This window comes from Chiloscyllium plagiosum, chromosome 40 (assembly GCF_004010195.1).
Source record: "Chiloscyllium plagiosum isolate BGI_BamShark_2017 chromosome 40, ASM401019v2, whole genome shotgun sequence".
NCBI classification, from domain to species: Eukaryota; Metazoa; Chordata; class Chondrichthyes; order Orectolobiformes; family Hemiscylliidae; genus Chiloscyllium; species Chiloscyllium plagiosum.
Genome location: NC_057749.1, coordinates 17,310,122 through 17,330,235, shown reverse-complemented (window position 1 = coordinate 17,330,235; position 20,114 = coordinate 17,310,122). Strand labels below are relative to the sequence as shown.

At 42.5% G+C, this 20,114-nt stretch overlaps 1 protein-coding gene across 1 annotated transcript in view; it reads right to left on the bottom strand.

Moving 5' to 3' along the window:
* The window catches only part of myo9aa (myosin IXAa), a 363,558-nt gene that overhangs the window by 147,895 nt on the left and 195,549 nt on the right, over positions 1-20,114 (bottom strand). The window contains exons 9-11 of the mRNA XM_043680122.1: positions 19,204-19,293; positions 14,999-15,115; positions 13,025-13,159 (exon numbers count right to left, since the gene is read on the bottom strand). Coding sequence (XP_043536057.1) covers positions 13,025-13,159; positions 14,999-15,115; positions 19,204-19,293 — 342 coding nt within the window. The remainder of the gene's footprint in view (positions 1-13,024; positions 13,160-14,998; positions 15,116-19,203; positions 19,294-20,114) is intronic.

Below are 20,114 nucleotides of genomic sequence, written 5' to 3'. Positions count from 1 at the left end.
ACAAGGTTCCACTGTGATGGGCAACATTTTTTCTGCCATCACTACTGCTCAGGGAGAAAGAATCCATATACAATAATGTCCTGAAATGAGTAAATCAGACATGAGAAAAAATATTTTGACTTGAAATGACACATCCTTTAGGTTCAGCAGTAACACATACATGAATGACGCATCATCAGAATCATAATACAACCAAAGCTTGAGAACAGAGAATTACCTGCTCCCTCTCTCAGAAATGGGAAAAGCACCAACAGGGATATTGGTTGATCATGCAAAAAACTATTTTTGAAACTTGGGTTTCGGTGATATCCCAACGTCAATCACAACAGGACAACTTGAGTGACACCATTTTTTCTTGAAAGCAATGTAACCGATGTATCGATTTGCATTAACGCTACAAATGTATCTCGGCTGCAGCCTAGATTTACAATTTCATGAGGTAAGTATATTAAAATCTTGTAAGCTGGACTCCAAATCAATATATTTTAAAGACACAGTCAAAAAAGGCATAGTCAATCTAAATAATTTGGATACACCCAATACTATGTTCCTTACCTAGAAAAACCAGAAAAGTGCTAGACTGGATCTCAACTCATCCATCTCAGGATAGATCATTGCTTCGATACTCACCTGGAGGAGACACCTTGATCTAGGGTCTGAGGTGAGAACCTTCATCACTGGAAAATTACCAGATCATTGCTGGAATGTGAGCAGAACTTGGAAGATCATTGGTTGAGCTGAGCTGAGCTGAAATTGGTGAATCCTTACGCGACGGCTGCGACCTAACACCAATTCAGTGACCACCAGTCAACCAGAGCCATGGCCTCTGCTAGTGCCTGCACACCAAGGCCAAGGCCAGGAATTCACAATACAGTTAGAATGACTATGATGAAGGTGGAGGAAGGATCGCTGGTTCATCCAGGCCTTCTTCATGAAGACAGTCGTCCTGGACTGCTGCAGGTTCCAAGCAGCAGCTATTTTCTGCCTGCAGGATTTCCCCAGTGGGGGCTACTTCAACACAACTTTCAGGAACATGAAGCAATGTGAATGTCTCCTGCCCTGAAGGTATTTAAGGGGAAAGGAGGCAAGGGTCTCCTCTCCATTCTGTCTGTCTGTGGCACCATTGTTTGTTCTCCCTGCAGAGGAGCTGGATATTACAATCCACATGTACAACCCTCGCGTCCCTGCAAATGTCCTGACCTTCCTGGGAAGATACATACAGCCTGAAGGAGGCAGCACCAAATGTAGTAGACTCCTTCAGAACCTGGACCAGCAAATGAATGGTCAAGGTGACCCTGAAGGTGGACACCACTGACAGCATTCTCCACCTGGCCTTGAGCTTCGCAATCAGAAGGAGCTCAGGCTACCTGACTTAGGTGGGGTAGTCTAGAGTGTGCCAAACCTGTGGGAAGTCAGGACACATGGTGGCAGACTGCAAGTGACCCTCTCGGACTGCAAACAAGAGGGCCACCTGACTATGGTCTGCAAAGAGTCGAACAGGTGCAACCTGTGTGGGGAAACGGGCCACCTATACAAGGTGTTACAAAGGTGTAAGGGGTACTTTATCTTTCAGAGAGTTAAAAGCTAGCAGAACTATCTGATACAGCACCAAGTGTTCTGAATGAGGTAACAATGTAACATTTGGTTGAGCAGCTAGATTAGCTGAGTTGCTTGGAGATTACAAAACAAATTCAAATTCAGCCAGTTTAAATTATGCCCCAAAATAGCAAACTCCAATCAAGTTTGAATTCAGTATTTTGACAACATTTACACCAACGAAATCATCAGATGCTTTGGGGTATAAAATCAGAAAAAAATTGAACAGTTGGGGATGAACTGCCAAAAGACCAAGGGATATAGGCTGCGAGTGAGAACTCTCTGAGAGGGACATGTCGAGGGAAGGAGTTTGCACAGAGAAAAACATCGACACTGACCTGGAGAGCAAACCTACAGAGGAACATATAAAGAGAAGATTAGACAGCTGGCTGGTTTGAAATTTGAATTTTTTCAGCAAATTTTAACCAGGGGTTTTATCAAACTAATATTGGAGAGAGGAAGGTAAAAGATAGGTTAGAGTAAGGAGTTGTAAATAGTTGTTAATTAATTATTCTCTGATAGACTTTAAAAAAAATGAAGTTGTTAATTTTTACTTAAAAAGTGACTTTTGGGAATAGATCCTTGCCTCTTGAATTTTCACTATTACCACACAGGACAAATAATTTCTGTGTTGCTGGTTTAAACTAGCCGGGGGGGGGCGGGGTTTACCCTGTGTCGTAACAAAGGCCTGCCCAAGAACGACATTCACGGAGTGGATGGTCCTCCAGGCACAGTTGATGTTTGTTTCGATGTGTACAGAGGAAACAGACAGCACAGAGCCCTGTGTCGCGGAACGGCGCGGGATGAACTGCAACAAAAATCACTGCATCTTCCTCCCGATTTCCTTTGCAAAGGCACATTCTAGAAGGAGACGTGTGACAATCTCACTCCTTTCGCAGCTGCTTCAAGAGCAGCTTGTGGTGGCGCAGACCGACCAAGAGTACATGAAGGATCTGATGGCTAGTGCCCTTCTCATCACTAGCCAAGCCATGTCTTGTTGGAAAGATCTGGTTTCTTGATAAGGAACATAGTACTGGGTGTATCCAAATTATTTAGATTGACTATGTCTTTTTGACTGTGTCTTTAAAATATATTGATTTGGAGTCCAGCTTACAAGATTTTAATATACTTACCTCATGAAATTGTAAATCTAGGATGCAGCCGAGATGAGTTAGCAGCGTTAATGCAAATTGAACGCCCTCCCCCCACCCTTCGCCCGGAATCCAGGAAGTTCTCAGTGACAAGACCTGCAAGTGAGTGGACATTGGGTAATTCTATGAAATCTTAAAATGGGTGTTAAAATTGCCAGTATTAACATGCGTAGCTGTAAATATACTATGCAATGTGTCTCCACGTTGGCTTACCTGGCCAACATTAAAGCAGACCTCCTATTTCTTCTAGAATGTGGGATACTGCACCTTAGCAGCTCCAGGAAATGGTCAACCTAATGGGCCCACAGGTCTTTGATTTTGTTGGGAGAAACAATGGCCATTTGTCTTGCCTGGATATTCTGCTGCATGGAGGCAACGTCACCTTGTCGGAGGTTAAGGTGGTGATGGGTGCGTGACTTCTCGTAGTAGAAGTTACATACAAAAATTATAATTAATGCGTACGCCCCGGTGGTAAACAGTGCGTGGCTGAATGCAACCAAAAGAGAAAATGCTGGAAAATCTCAGCAGGTCTGGCAGCATCTGTAAGGAGAGCAAAGAGCTGACGTTTCGAGTCTAACTGACCCTTTGTCAAAGCTGGATGTCCTGTAGTAGCTCCCACTTCTACTGGCGAGTCCAGTTCGGTCACTCTGGCTGGAAACTTCAACTGCATCAATGAGGTCGGATGATCTGGAGGGGCTGTCAGCAAACTGGACTCCATATCCAGATTCCTGATGGAAGTAGTTGAAGTCACCAAGTTGCACAAGGTCTTCAGCACTCCTGCAGATAGAGTGCAGCATAGGTACACCCAGATGGATCTATCTACACAAGGTCAGATTTCTTGTTTAAGTCCTGCATGTTCTTGGTCAGATTTGCCAACATCAAGCAGGTATTCTTCTCTGACCACTGCCTCCTGCTGTCACCTACAGGATGACTAGTGGGCCAGCAAGGATGCATGGGAGCTGAACATGAAACTGTTGACACCAGAAAATAGTGAGGAGCTCAGAAGAACAGTGAAGCCCCTCTGAGTTTCAATCGGACTGATGGGAAACAGCCAAGGGGAACATGAAGAGGTACTTTACCCTCAAAAGGTGTTCAGAAGGAGAGAAAGAGGTAGAGAAAGCTGCCCAAACTGCAGAAAACGATGCAGAAGCTTCTCCTGGGCAATGTCACAGATGATATCCAGGAGGTGAAAAGCCAGCAAGCCTCTCATTTTGCCTTCGTAGCCTCCAAGATAATGTTCTGGTCCACAGCGTGAAGCAGCATGAAACATGCTCACATTTCTTCTTCCAGAAGTTGTACAAGTGCTTTGTGCTCAGCAGCCTGAAGAAAGCAGATGGCATGATAATATCATCTCAGCCCGACATAGTGAGGATCAGGATCAGGAGAAAATGAAGACTGCAGATGCTGGAGATCAGAGTTGAAAAGTGTGGCGCAGGGAAAGCACCGCAGGTCAGGCAGCATCCGAGGAGCAGGAGAGTTAACGTTTCGGGCTTACGCCCTTCATGAGGATGAGCAAATTCTTTTGTGCCAGTCTGTATGACACGAAGTCCACAGACAGTGCAGCCAACCAGTCGCGCCTGTCCTCTTTCATGCAGGTCTTCAATATCAGCACACAGGAGAAGCTGGACTAACCGTTATCTCTGGATGAGCTGATCAAGGCCTTGAGCCATAGAGTCACAGCATAGAAACAGACCCTTCGGTCAAACCCGTTCATGCCGACCAGATATCCCAACTCAATCTCGTCCCCTTAGAAAAGGATAAAACTCCCTGAAGCGACAGCTTACCAGCCAAGTTGTATATGGCGCTGTGGGACTTGATTGGCCAGGACCTGCTGGAGGTGTACGCCAGTATGCTTCTGTCAAGTAGCATGCGCAAATCCATGAGGAAACGTATTATCACCTTCGTTTACAAGTGGAAGGGGGAAAGAGGGTGGTAATTAGAAATTAGCAATCAATTTCACTGCTGAATGCAGACTACAAGAACGGGTCTAAGGTCACTGTCAACCAGGTCAGGTCTGCTCTGGGATCGGCAATGCACTCTGACTAAACCTGTGCTGTACCGGGCAGGACAATCTCTGAGAGCCTCAGAGGACAGTGGGATGGACACCTGCCTCATCAGTCTGGGCCAGGAGAGTGCCTTTGACAGTATATCGCACATATACATGTGGGACATGCTCTCTAAATTGGACTTTGGGGGGAGGGGGGGATTTGCAATAGGATCCAACTGCTCTACACCAACATCGTTAGTGCATTCTTAATTAATGGGTGGGAATCAGAAAGCTTGCCAACCAGATCTGTAGTAGGGCAGGGCAGGTTACTCTCTCTTGTCTTGTGTCTGTGTTTGCGGAGTCCATCAGGAAGGATGCAAGTCTGGGAAGGGCGACCTGTGGATCAAAGCCTCCTTGTACATGGACTATGTCACCATTTTCTGCTTTGATCTGCAGTCAGTGGGCAGACCCATGAACATCTGCGACCAATTCAAACTGGCCACTGGCACCGAGGTAATTTGAGGCAAGAACAAAGCCATGTTCTTTGGGAACTGAGCTGACTGATCCTTTATCCCCTTCACCGTCAGGACAGATTACCTGAAGGTGCTGGGAATATGGTTTGGAGGGGCTGGGGGGTGCACAAAGTCTTGGGAAGAGTGCGCTGTCAAAGTGAAACAGAAGCTGGTCGTTTTGGTAGCACCACTTTCTCTCCATTGTGGGTGAAACCCTGGTCAGCAAGTGTATTCTACATGGCACAGGTCTGACCCATTCCCTGAAATCATGCTCTTGCAGTCACCCGAGCCATCTTCTACTTCTTCTGCTGATCTAAGATGGACTGCGTCTGCAGGGACCCCAAGTACAAAACCCTGGATGGCCAGAGGAATGTTCCCAACATCATCCTCATCCTTTGTGTGCAGCAGCATCAAGCTGTACATAGACCCTTGATACACAAACACCAAGTCTCACTAAGTACTGAGGTTCTACCTGTCCTTGGTATTGCAAAAGATGGGACTGGTCTCACCACTGCGGAATCCTCCAAGTAGTTGGACCTTTCTGTATCACCTGTGCTTTGCGGAGAAATTTGCAAAGAGAAGCACCTTTGACCACAACTCCATCAGGAAGTGGTCAGAACACAGTGTCCCTGAGACCCTGTGAGAAAAGGACAGGATGGATCCTGTCGTGTGGCTCCCTGAGCAGACTGTCAAAGTCATTGGGCAGAACGCTTCATCACCAGATCTTTCCAAGACATGGCTTGGCTGGTGATGAGAAGAGCACTAGCCATCAGATCCTTCATGTACCCTTGGTCGGGCTGCGTCACCACAAGCTGCTCTTGAAGCAGCTACGAAAGGAGTGAGACTGTCACATGTCTCTTTCTAGAATGTGCCTTTGCAAAGGAAATCTGGAGGAAGATGCAGCTATTTCTGTCGAGGCTCATCCCGAGCAGCTCCGTGACACAGGGCTCTGTGCTGTCTGTTTCCCCAAGACACACACCGAGACAAACGTCGACTATGACTGGAGGACCATCAACTCTGTGAATGACGCTCATGGTCTGCCTGAACCTTGTTGATCTCCCAGAGCGAGGAGTTGATCAAGTGTTCCAGACTGGCACATTCCATGGTCCAGGACTACATGAGGCACACACTAAAGCTTGGGACAGCTGCCACCAAGGCTCAGTGGGGAAAGGGCTGAAAATGTATTGCTGGAAAAGCGCAGCAGGTCAGGCAGCATCCAAAGAGCAGGAGAATCGACGTTTCGGGCATGAGCCCTTCTTCAGGGATGCCCAAATGCTCATGCCCGAAACGTCAATTCTCCTGCTTCTTGGATGCTGCCTGACCTGCTGCGCTTTTCCAGCAACACATTTTCAGCTCTGATCTCCAGCATCTGCAGTCCTCACTTTCTCTCAGTGGGGAAAGGCCACTGTCTGAGGTCTTCCTGAAGTGAAGTGGGAGTACATTCAGTTATCGGAATCTCCTAGTGTCTCAATGCAGGTAAATATAGTCTTACATGTGGAAGAGATGTCTTAGGGTTGCTTGGATACAGTCAAACTCCAAGGCTTATTTGTTTCCTTGATACACTATTGAACAGAACTGCACGTGACTGTGTATATATAAAGATAATTTTAACGAATAAAGTATAATTCTGAAATATAAAAAAAAAGCCTTGACCTTCTGCTCCTGTGGGTGAATATTAAATGGATAACCTCTAGTATGTCACCAAGAATTGATACTTTATGCATAGATATTAAGTTGACATTTAGCAACCAATTCACATGTCAAGGTACCAAAGCGATCCCTCTTTTACCCAGAGAATACCCACAAATTTTCACATGGTGAACCTTAATCCTTTTTTCTCCTCTGTAGTCCATGGACAATAATTTAAATGCTAGCATGACTACTGGGGTGAATACTGGTGATGTGTGCTGACGTTAGAACATAGAAGAATACAGCGCAGTACAGGCCCTTTGGCCCTCGATGTTGCGCCGATCCAAGCCCACCTAACCTACACTAGCCCACTACCCTCCATATGCCTATCCAATGCCCGCTTAAATGCTCATAAAGAGGGAGAGTCCACCACTGCTACTGGCAGGGCATTCCATGAACTCACAACTCGCTGAGTAAAGAACCTACCCCTAACATCTGTCCTATACCTACCACCCCTTAATTTAAAGCTATGCCCCCTCGTGATAGCTGACTCCATACGTGGAAAAAGGTTCTCATGGTCAACCCTATCTAAACCCCGAATCATCTTGTACAAGATGATTAGGGGTTAGCTAATAAACTCATAGCTAATAAACTCAGAGAATGGAATTGAATATATATTATCACGTGCACCGAGACACAGTGAAAAGCTTTGTTTTGCAAGCAATATTGGCAGACCACAGAGTTAAGTAAATAATAGGTAAACAGCGGCAAAAACAAAAACACAGGTACAGGCGAATGCTAAGAGCTTGAGAGTCCATTTAGTATTCTAACAACAGTCGGGTAGAAACTGTTTCAAAACCGGCTGGTGCATGTTCAGGCTTCTGTACCTTCTCCCCGATGGTAGAGGTTGCAGAAAGGCGTTGCCAGGGTGGGATGGATCTTTGAGAATGCTGGTGACCTTTTCTTGACAGTGGGCCTGGTAGATGGATTCTATAGATGGAAGGTCAGCCTTTGTGATTGTCTGGGCCGAGTTCACCACTCTCTATAACCATCTCCTATCTTGAATGGTACAGTTGCCATACCAGGTAGTGATATATCCAGACAGAATGCTCTCAATGGCACACCTATAAGAGTTAGCAAATTTCCTCAGCTGCCTGAGGAAGAGGAGATATTGTTGAGCCTTTGTAACCAATGCAGCCACATGAAGAGTCCAAGAAAGCTTGTTGTGGATGACCACTCCCAGGAGCTTGACACACTCCACTTGTTCCACCTCTGTGTTGTTGATGTGTAGGGGGGCATGAGTAACATACCGCCAAAATTCAATAATGAGTTCCTTGTTTTGCTGGCATTGTGAGCTAGGTTGTTCTCAGTGCACCATTTTTCCAAGTCTTCCACCTCCCATCTATAGTCTGTTTCATCGCCATGTGAGATTTGACCGACTATGGTGGTGTCATCAGTGAACTTGTAAATGGCATTAGTCTGGTATTTGGTGACGCATTCATAAGTATACAGTGTGGGCTGAGTACATACCCCTGGGGGCTCCAGTGTTGAGTGTTGGTGAGGATGAAATATTGTTCCCAGTCTTCACTGATTGTGGCCTGAGAGTCAGGAACCTGAGGATCCAGTTGCAGAGAGTGGAGTTTAGTCCAAGATCACTAAATTTAGTAATCAGTCTTGAGGGGATAATAGTGTTGAAAGCTGAACTGTAGTCAATAAGTAGGATTCTTATATATCTGTTCTTGGTATCAAGATGTTCAAGGGAGGAGTGGAGGGTAAGTGATATGGCATCTGACTTGGATCTGTTGGTCCGATAGGCAAATTGGAGTGGGTGAAGAGTAGTGGAGAGGCTGGAATTGATTAATGCCATGTCCAGCCTTTCAAAGCACTTCATGACCACCAAAGTTAGGGCCACCGGGCTGTATTCATTGAGACATGCTGCATGAGCCTTCTTAGGCACAGGGATGATGTTGGCCCTCCTGAAACAGGCAGGAACAGTGGACAAGGAGATTGTTACAAGAACTTTTTCATGTATAGGATCACAAAATCTGATCTGGCTTTATAAACTGAACCCTTAAGTAAGCTATCCATTTTTTTGCTTAATGTGGCAGTGTAATACAATGATAGGGAAAATAAATCACAGACATTTTTAATTCAGCACAAGAAATGCCAAATGACTCTTACAGGAGCAGTCAAACATTAGCTTTAGTTCAAGAGTTTCAAATTTGCAAGCTGTGGGCATGTCTGCTCGATAATCTAATTATGTGAGCGCTGACTGGAACTCAGGCAGCATCTCCTAATGAATGAATTTATTCAGATTGGCGGGCAAGGCTAGGCTACAGGTCAGAATCGGGTAACTTAGACAGACAGAAGGGTTTTTGTAAATTTTGATTTAAAAAAAGAACTACTAGGAAAAGAAACTCAAGAATGTCAGATTCTTCTCTGCATGTAACAGTTTGTAGCACCATATTAGAGTGTCCAACAATGAAATCACTTCTTTAATATGCGAACACAGAGAAAAGAGTTATTGAAGGAAACCAATTCTAGTTGAAAGTTTTGGCAGTGACTCATCAGATTTTGTGTGCTTACATCCAAGCACTAATAAGCGACTAAAATAACCCTGTACCAGTTGTCATATTTTAGCTTGAAATGGCTACCTGCAGTCAACATTTTCACAATGAATCCCACTAATACTATATCCAGTATATAACATCTCCAAAAATGAACTGTGTATCTCCATGGATGGCCAGGGACTAAATCATGACCCAACTTAACATATTTAGAGAGTGTTTCAAGATAGAATTTCATCCTTCAGGAAAATCAGAAGAGAACAGCAGCAAAAATCCAAAGCCATAAACGGTCTACTGATCAGATTTGGTGGATATATGTGGAATGCTATTGTCACATTATTCCAGACCTTGGTGTTTGCCCAATCATGTTCTACAGCACAGTACCGCACAGCTATGTGGCAATAGTTATCATGTATACATCATGTTGGCATCAACTGAATGCAACAATACACTGGAACATTCCAGTCAATAATCAACACTCGCTTTCCTGTCGTTGCAAACATCACTTGTCCACACAATGCTGGCTTATGAGAACAAGCAAGCTGGTTGAAAATAACAATGCTGCACCTCATTTCACAGAATCACATAAGTGTTATGACACAGATGCAGGCCATTAGGCCACTGTGTCTGCAGTGGCAATCCAAACGAGTATCACTTAGTGCCATCCTCGTTCCTTTTCCTCATACTATTGCAACTTATTCAAATAAAACAAGAATCCAATACTTGCTTGAATGCCTCAATTGAACTTGCCTTCACCACACTTCCTGGCAGTGCATTCCATGTCTGAACCATTTGCGTAAAAATGTTTTTCCTCATCTTGCATTTGCTTCTTTTGTCAGTCAATTTAAATTTGCACCCTCTCATTCTTGATCCTTTTGACCAAGAACAATTTATCCCTGTCTACTCTATCGAATTATGTCATGATTTTGAAAGCTTTTCTCAGAGTCCGCTCAGCCTTCTTCCTACCATACAAAATAGTCCTGACCTCTCCAACCTATCCTCATAATTGAAGTTTTCATACTTAGAACCACATTTTTGATTACCACTCCATGACCAGTTTGGCTTACTTGCATCATGGCATCTCACTTTCTTCAGGAAGACTTACCAGCAGACATTAAGGAATGAGAAATAAAGGAAGTCACTTCTGGGTTTCTTGTGGCAAACCCCAATTGTTGAATATTTCAATTAGTTCTGATGTAACGCGATAGCTCTGTTTTTGTGCAATCTTGCATTAAAAGAAAATCTTGCAACTAATGGGGTGGGAATCGCATTATAGCGAATACAGTTCGCATTCTACAAGTAATGGTCTAAATTTTTCAATTGTGTTAAAGCCAATTCGCGTTGAAGAAACATGCGTTATAGCGGAACTGACTGTATCATAGTGAGAGTGGCTCTTCTCAAACAGGTTCACGACAGGGCCCCTTTGTATCCAAACTCTACCAGTCAGTGTAAACCTCTTTTGATCTGTGCAGAGACAACGCTACCAATCTACAGGCTAAGCAGGAAATTACTTAACTTCAGTAATTGAGGAAGCTATTGCTTAGCTCAGGGAAATATATTCACTATGCAAAATTAAATACTTGCATGTCAATCATTGTGAATCATCGGAGGACCCAATGCACACTGACTGGCTTTTGACAAGAACAAAAATGGAAGTTAGGTGAATTATTTATAAAACTGCTAAATCTGACACTCATTTTAATCTCGCATGCATGTGTTATGAAGCTGTGGGTGTACTGTACCTTTAAGAGAGTTAAAAGCTAGCAGAACTACCTGACAGCACCAAGTGTTCTGAATAAGATACAATGTAACATGTAGTCCAGCAGCTAGTGTAGCTGGTTGCCTGGAGACAAAAACAAATTTCAATTAGGCCAATCAGTTTAAATTATATTCCCAAAAACAAAAAAAAACTCCAATCCAGTTTGAATTTAGTACATTGACAATATTAAATGCCAATGACACAATCCAATGCTTTGGGGGTGTAAGTCAGAGAAAAATTGAACAGTTGAGAGAGAACTGGCAAAAGACAAACAGATGTAGACTGCTAGTCAAAACTCAGAGATACCTGTCTAGAGAAGGAGTTTGCACAGAGAAAAATATCAACACCAACCTGGAGAGCAAATCTACAGAGGAAAATAGAAAAAGATTCGACTGCTGTCTAGTTTTGAAATTTGAATTTTTGGTAAATCTTAATCGGGATGTTGTATCGGACTAGTATTATAGAGGGAGAGTAAATGATAGGTTAGAGGAAGGAGTTGTAAATAATTGTTAGTTAATTATTCTCTGTTATACTTTAAGAAATAAAGTTGTCAATTTTTACTTTAAATAGTTCCTGTCCCCTTGAATTTTCACAGATTACTGCAACGGGATAAATCTTTGTGTTAATGATTTAAAATTAACAAAGGGAGTTTACTCCATGTCATAACACATGCAACAGAACATAGAACATTACAGTGGAGTACACGCGCTTCGGCCCTCAATGTTGCACCGAGCTGTGAAAGCAATCTGAAGCCTATTTAACCTACTCTATTCCATTTTCATCCATATGTTTATCCAATGACCATTTAAATGCCCTTAAAGTTGGCGAGTCTACTACTGTTGCAGGCAGGGCATTCTATGCCCTTACTACTCTCTGACATCTGTCCTATATCTATCACTAATCAACTTCAAACTATGTCCCCTCCTGCTAGCCATCACCATCCGAGAAAAACGGTTCTCACTGTTCACCCTATCTAACCCTATGATTTTCTCCAATAAAAAATGAGTTATCACTGTGTAAAAGAGGTTTATATATGTACACAATGCAGTGGAACACACATACAGGGTCCTGAAAAAATTGAGAACTCAGTTCATTCATGAATATATTTTAAAACTATGTGTTGTCAAAACAAGTTTCTATTATTTGTTCAACAAAACTACTGAGTGGTCAACTGACAGCCAGTCTCCATTGCTCCAACCAAAATGGATGCTCATGATGCACCAGAAAATCCAAAACCCAAATGCAATCTCCATGTTTTAAAAGAAACCGGTGTACGTCAAATGCTAAAAACAATTTGTAATTGAACTTCAACAATGCAAACAGCATTAGAATTTGACCAAGATCACAGTTTGTAAAATATAAATTAAATTACAAGCAAATTTCCAGTTGTAAGAAGGATTAAGAGTACAAAGCTGTTGCCAGAACATACTTTCTTCAAACAGGAAATATAAATCTTTAAAAAAGGAAAAAACAGCTGACAGGAACTTTCTCCAAACAAAATACTAAAAGTTGAACTCTGCGCATGGAGTTTTAAATTTCAGAAACAAGTTTCTTCTTGGCCAAAATTTAACTTAACCAGTAACTTGAAGGTAAGTTCCCTCCCTCTCTAAAATGGAAAACATGACCTTTGTAAAGGTAAAACAAAAAAAGAAATTTCTTTTCATCCATGTGAAGTATGTCAAATCTGGGCAATTCAGAAACAGTGTCAGAATCAACCACATCCCATTTCAAATCCAGCACAGGAGAGATAAGAAAGTTCCTTTTATGCTATTACACCAAGTTATATTTTGAATTGCAATGTGTCCAAGAAATTTTGTTTTTACCTGCTCCATTTTGAAAATGTGCTGATTGAAGTAGTACTGAAGCCGCTCATTAGCGAAGTTGATACAGAACTGTTCAAAGCTGTTGTTCTCATAGTCCTCAAAGCCAAAAATATCAAGTACACCAATGGAAAGAATCTACAAAAGCAAGTGCATTTATTACTATCAATATGCGGATCACTCAAAAGCCTATGTGTCTTTTTGATGGTCTGTGTCTAAAAGGATGACATGAAATAAAGTGAAAATAAACATTTAAGATGATTCTCATGTCATATCTGGTTGAGTTACCAGCTTCACCACAATCAAATCATGAGACACTGTAATTGGCATATTTAAATTTAGAGAATTCCACCTTATAAGCTAGCATTTGTGAAACCAAGATTTGGTTCCGTCATAATAAAATCAGAATAACTGCAGCACCAGAGGAGGGCATTCAGTCTGTTAAAATTATGTTGGTTCTCCACAACAGCAATTTAGCTTCTACCATTTTCATATCCTTTCTCTATTGTGCTGCATAGTTTCACCTTCAGGTGCTTATCCAATTTCCATTTGAAAAGCATGATTAATTCTGCCTTCACTACCCTTTCAGGCAGGCTATGCCCAGTTTCAACCACTCACTATGTAAAAATCATTTTTCCAATGTGCCTTTGGTTGCTTTGTAAACTTCAATCTGTGCCCTCTGGTCTGTGAACCTTCTGGGAACAGTTATTTCCTGTTCACTGTGGTCAGCTCCCACACAATTTTGAGCACAATCAAGTGTTCTTGCAACCCTCTCTTTTGCAAGAACAAATCCAACTTCTCTAAATGTAAGCACACAATTGAAGTCTCTCACCCATGAAAAGGTTCCTCATGAATCTTTTCTGTCCACTCTACAATGCCTTCACATCCCTCCAAAAGTGAGTAACCAAAACTGCGCAGGATTCTGTTTCAGACCAATGCAGTAATTTATTGGGGTTTAGCATAGCTTTCTTGTATTCGATGCCTCTATAAAGCCCAGGATTCCAGATGCTTTTTTAACCATTTCTCACCATTGCTGTGAGCTGCATAGTTGAATAGTTTATTTCAATCGTTGAGTTAATATATTAAGAAGAATTACTCATAACTTACCAACATGCTTCTGAGAATCAATGCATAGAATATACAGGTCAAATACAAGCCCATATCAGTGTTTATGCACCTCACAATCTTCTTTCTAGCCCTCCAGAATACCCTACTAATCTTTTATCCTTGTGTCTGTATAGCTTTCCGATGTATCTCTGCATCAAATATATGAATGCAAGTCACCTTAATTATTCACTATGGTAACAAGGCCCATACTCTAATCATGCTCTGGGGAAAGATGTTCCATATAAATTTTCAATCGAATTTAGTAATGAATCACTTGGATTTACGGTCTCTGGTTTCAGTCTCCCACATGAAAAGAAATGCTTTCTCTATGTTGACCCAATCAAACCTTTTCATAATCTTATCTAATTGTACCTAAGCACAAACTGTTGGCTTTAGGAGGAATTTGAAATGAAGTTTAAAAAAAAAAGGCAAATATCCATCTAAACACTAATTTAAACTCAACCCAGGAAAACTGGGGTGTGTTGAGAGATACCCAAATTAGATCATCCAAATTTTCTGAGTCAGCGTTGAAGGATTCAATTCATATGGCACAGTATTCTATTACTGCTTCCTATTAATATAGCCATACAGTATGAGAAAGGTTTTGTGACAGTGTTCTTTGTTTAGCATATCATATCCAAATAAAGAGACAAAACTTTGTTCTAAGACAAAGCAAGGAAAAGTTGCAAACTGTCCTGAACCATTCATACACTTACTAAAGGTAATATTCTTGTGTATAGGGAGGAAAGCAGTATGGAAAAACAGTTAAAATTTATGATGGCTTTATCATTACATAAATGAATTTCAGAGATGATCTGGTCAAACTTTTAGTTGAAAACCGGTCTATCAGATTTATTTGATCTGACTCACCTTCTGGTGTTCTTCTAGGTCACGATTGTTAAGGAGTGCATGGTTGATTCGGAATACTATCCAGTCAAATAGAGCACCGTAAAGTGACTTAGCCATGGAGTCACGTACAGTTATTGCCTAAAATAGAACAAATTAGCAATTACCGATGGGCAACATAGAATGTAAATTGAAAACCTATTGAGTTTTGAGGAGGTTTGTAGCTCAGGTTGAGGTTCTGGATGTAAGTGTGCTCGCTGAGTTGGAAGGTTTATTTTCAGACATTTCATCACCATACTAGGTAGCATCTTCAGTCAGCCTGCGGGTGAAGCACTGGTGGTGGAGCCCGCTTTCTATTTATGTGTTTGGGTTTCCTTGGGTTGGTGTCATTTCCTGTGGTGATGTATTTTCTTATGGTGATGTCGTTTCCTGTTCTTTTTCTCAGGGGGTGGTAAATGGGATCCAAGTCAATGTTCTTGTTGATAGCGTTCCAGTTGGAATGCCATGCTTCTAGGAATTCTCGTGCGTGTCTCTGGTTGTCTGAGGATGGATGTGTTGTCCCACTCGAAGTGATGTCCTTTCTCAACTGTAAGGATACCAGTGAGTGCGGGTCATGTCTTTTTGTGGCTAGTTGATGTTCATGTATCCTGGTGGCTAGTTTTCTGCCTGTTTGTTCAATGTAGTGTTTGTTACAGTTCTTGCAAGGTATTTGTAAATGACATTAGTTTTACTTGTTGTCTGTCAAGTTCATTAGCTGCTGTTTTAGTGTGTTGGTGGGTTACCATGATGCCAAGGGGTTGCGGTCATTTCCAAGATGGCTTTGATGTAGGAAGAGTGGCTAGGTTTTTTGGATGTGTTTTGTCTGTTTGTTGGGGTTTGTTGCTTAGAAATTGATGGACAGTGTTCATTGGGTACCCATTCTTTTTGAATCCACTGTAGAAGTGATTTTCCTCTACTCTTCGTAGTTCCTAATTCACTAAAGAGGAAAACAACAACAAACTGCCATTCCTAAATGTCGCAGTAGAGCGAACAGTCAATGGGGAACTTCAAACTAGCATTGACAGGAAAACAAATATGGATCAAATATTGAACTTCAGAAGCGATCATCGCAACACCCACAAACGAAGCTGCGTTAGAACACTATTTCAACTGGCCACCACACACTGCAGCACAGAGGAACTACCGGTGTGGTCTTATTGCAAATCGTTTCAGAGAACATCTTTAAGGAGAATCCAAGGGATTTTACAAATACATAAAGGGCAAAAGGGTAACTAGGAAGAGAATAGGGCCCCTCAAAGATCAGCAAGGCAGCCTTTGTGTGGAGCCGCAGGAGATGGGAGAGATACTAAACGAGTATTTTGCGTCTGTTTACACTTTGGAAAAGGACTTGGAAGATATAGAATGTAGGGAAATACATGGTGACATCTTGAAAAATGCCCATATTACAGAGGAGGAAGTGCTAAATGTCTTGAAATGTATAAAAGTGGATAAACCCCCAGGACCTGATCAGGTGTACCCTAGAACTCTGTGGGAAGCTACGGAAGTGATTGTTGGCCCTCTTGCTGAGATATTTGTATCATTGAAAGTCACAGGTGAGGTGCCTGAAGACTGGAGGTTGGCTAATGTGGTCTGACTATTTAAGAAAGGTGGTAAGGACAAGTCAGGGAACTATCAACCGGTGAGCCTGACCTCGGTCGTGGGCAAGTTGTTGGAGGGAATCCTGAGGGACAGGATGTATATGTATTTGGAAAGGCAAGGACTGATTAGGGATAGTCAACATCGCTGTGTGCATGGGAAATCATGCCTCACAAACTTGATTGAGTTTTTTGAAGTAGTAACAAAGAGGATTGATCAGGGCAGAGTAGATGTGATCTATAAGGCGTTCGACAAGGTTCCCCATGGCAGACTGGTTAGCAAGGTTCGATCTCATGGAATACAGGGAGAACTCGCCATTTGGATACAGAACTGGCTTAAAAGATAGAAACGAGAGGGTAGTAGTCGAGGGTTGTTTTTCAGACTGGAGACCTGTGACCAGTGGAGTGCCATAAGGATTGGGGCTGGGTCCACTACTTTGCATCATTTATATAAATGATTTGGATGTGAGCATAACAGGTATAGTTAGTAAATTTGCAGAGGACACCAAACTTAGGGGTGTAGTGGACAGTGAAGAAGGTTACCTCAGATTACAACAGGATCTGGACCAGATGGGCCAATGGGCTAAGGAGTGGCAGATGGAGTTTAATTTGGATAAAGGCGAGGTGCTGCACTTTGGGAAAGCAAATCTTAGCAGGGCTTATACACTTAATGGTAAGGTCCTAGGGAGTGTTGCTGAACAAAGAGACCTTGGAGTGCAGGTTCATAGCTCCTTGAAAGTGGAGTCGCAGGTAGATATGATCATGAAGGCAGCGTTTGGTATGCTTTCCTTTATTGGTCAGAGTATTGAGTACAGGAGTTGGGAGGTCATGTTACGGCTATACAGGACATTGGTTAGGCCACTGTTGGAATACTGTATGCAATTCTGGTCTCCTTCTTATTGGAAAGATGTTGTGAAACTTGAAAGGGTTCAGAAAAGATTTACAAGGATGTTGCCAGGGTTAGAGGATTTGAGCTACAGGGAGAGGTTGAATAGGCTAGGTCTGTTTTCCCTGGAGGGTTGGAGGCTGAGGTGGTGACCTTATTAAGGTTTATAAAATCATGAGGGGCATGGATAGGATAAATACATGTGGTCTTTTCCCTGGGGTGGGGGAGTCCAGAACTAGAGGGCATAGGTTTAGGCTGAGAGATGAAAGATAAAAGGGTATAAAAGAGACCCAAGAGGCAACGTTTTCACGCAGAGGGTGGTGCATTATGGAATGAGCTGCCAGAGGAAGTGGTGGAGGCTGGTATAATTGCAACATTTAAAAGGCATCCGGATGGGTAGATGAATAGGAAGGGTTTAGAGGGATATGGGCCAGGTGCTGGCAGGTAGGACTAGAATGGGTTGGGATGTCTGGTCAGCATGGACGAGTTGGATTGAAGGGTCTGTTTCCATGCTGTACACCTCTACAAGTCTATGGCATCTCTGGGACACCCGCACCTACCAACCCCACCGCCCCGTGGCTGAACACTTCAACTTCCCATCCCATTCTGTCAAGGACATGCAGGTCCTGGGCCTTCTCCACTGCCAAACCATTACAACCATTCCCTCCGCGACTCTCTCGTCAGGTCCAAACCCCCACACCAGCCACACCCCACTCCTGGCACCTTACCCTGCCACGCAGGAAGTGCAAAACCTGCACCCACATCACTCCCCTCACCTCCATCCAAGGCCCCAAGGGATCCTTTCACATCTGTCAGAAATTTACCTGCACCTGTACCAATGTCATCTACTGCATCCGTTGCACCCGGTGTGGTCTCCTCTGCATCAGGAAGACAGGACACCTTCTTGTGAATCATTTCAGAGAACATCTCGGGACACCCACACCCACCAAACCCACCACCCGGTGGCTGAATATTTCACCTCCCCCTCCCACTCTGTCAAGGTTGTGCAGGTCCTGGGCCTCTTCCACTGCCAAACTGTGACCCCACTCCATTTGCCTAAACGCCACCCCCTCCCATTTATCTCTGAGCGCCAACCCACAAGCCTTGTTCCTGTTGAAGGGCTTATGCCCAGAACATTGAGTCTCCTGCTCCTCGGATGCTGCCTGCCCTGCTGTGCTTTTCCAGCAGCACACTTTTAACTCTGATCTCCAGCATCTGCAGTCCTCACTTTCTCCTTCAGAACTCATCACAACAATAGATGGAATTTAAATTCAAAGTAAAGTACCTGGAATTGAAAACTAGACTGAGTGGAAACTATCACTGACTGTCTTAAAAACCCATCCAGTTCACTTCGATCTGAATTTTCAATGCTGACACAAAAGTAACATCCCTACGTCTGGGACACCATGATTGTTCCATCTGCAGCCAACATTCATGACGGCTGATAAATCAGTCCAAGAGTCCTTCCACCTATTCCCCAAAGGGGAAACAAAGCAAGTGAAGATGTGTTTTATAAAAAACTTAAGAGACACACAAGAGTTCAGTACAGTCAGGGGATAAATACCCATAACAGTGCACTCTGAATGAGTTTATATCCAAAATAAAGACTACTTTGGATTTGTCCTACACCAACATGCTATTTGGACTAAAGCTCCTAATGTGGGATAGACAACATGTTACATGCAGTAAATGCATTACTTTCTATTTACCTCAGATAGTCTATAGGGCAGAATAAGTCTCTCTCCAACTGTCACAGTCTTCCTGGTGGTCAGTGCTTCAAACAGTGCATCTTCTTTAACCTAATTAAAGAGCAGTGAATTTCAAAATGAGTGATATTACAGAGACTTTATGCTCCATAGTGTTAATAATAGTTGGGTATTAATGTGGCTTTAAATCTTCATGGTAGGTTTTTAATTCAAAGAATTCTTAAGTTTCATGATGGTTCAGGAAGTATTTGGCAAATTTAATTTTCTTTCCTGACTTAAAGAGTTAAATTTTCTCTTTATCAAATTAACCAAAAAATCTTTTCTGCAATCAGAAAATAGTGAAAATCATTGCGCTTATGCAAACCTTTTCAACAGTATTCACTTTACAGTATGATCTTCTTGTCCAAGCAAGAAATAAACAGACGTAGCAATTCTGACCTCATGTCCTTCCACAATTCTGCAACTAGCAGCCATGCCTTCAGCTTCTGAGGCCCTGAAGTTCCGGCATTTCCTCCTGAAACCTCTCCAATTCTGAAAACGCTCTTTCCTCTTTTAAGGCATTTCTTAAATCCTATTATCATCAATAATAGGATTTAAGTGTTTGGTGATCTGCCTCAATACCTTCATGTGTGGCTTGGTGTAAAATTATGTCCAATTACGCTCAAAGAACTTCAAGAACTTTTTGTCAAATGTGACGTACAAGTAGTTGTTACTGCTAAATATGCAAAATGTGGCTCGTTCTTTTCAATAACAACATGAAATGTACATGTACATAGTGCTATATGCTGTGGTTGAGGCAAAAAATGTATAATTTTGGGCTTTTCTCAACTAGGAACTATGGTATAAACAAAAATGAATTACCTGTATATTTCTTTCAGGGAAAGAATTTAACAATTTAACAGAGAATGGAAGTT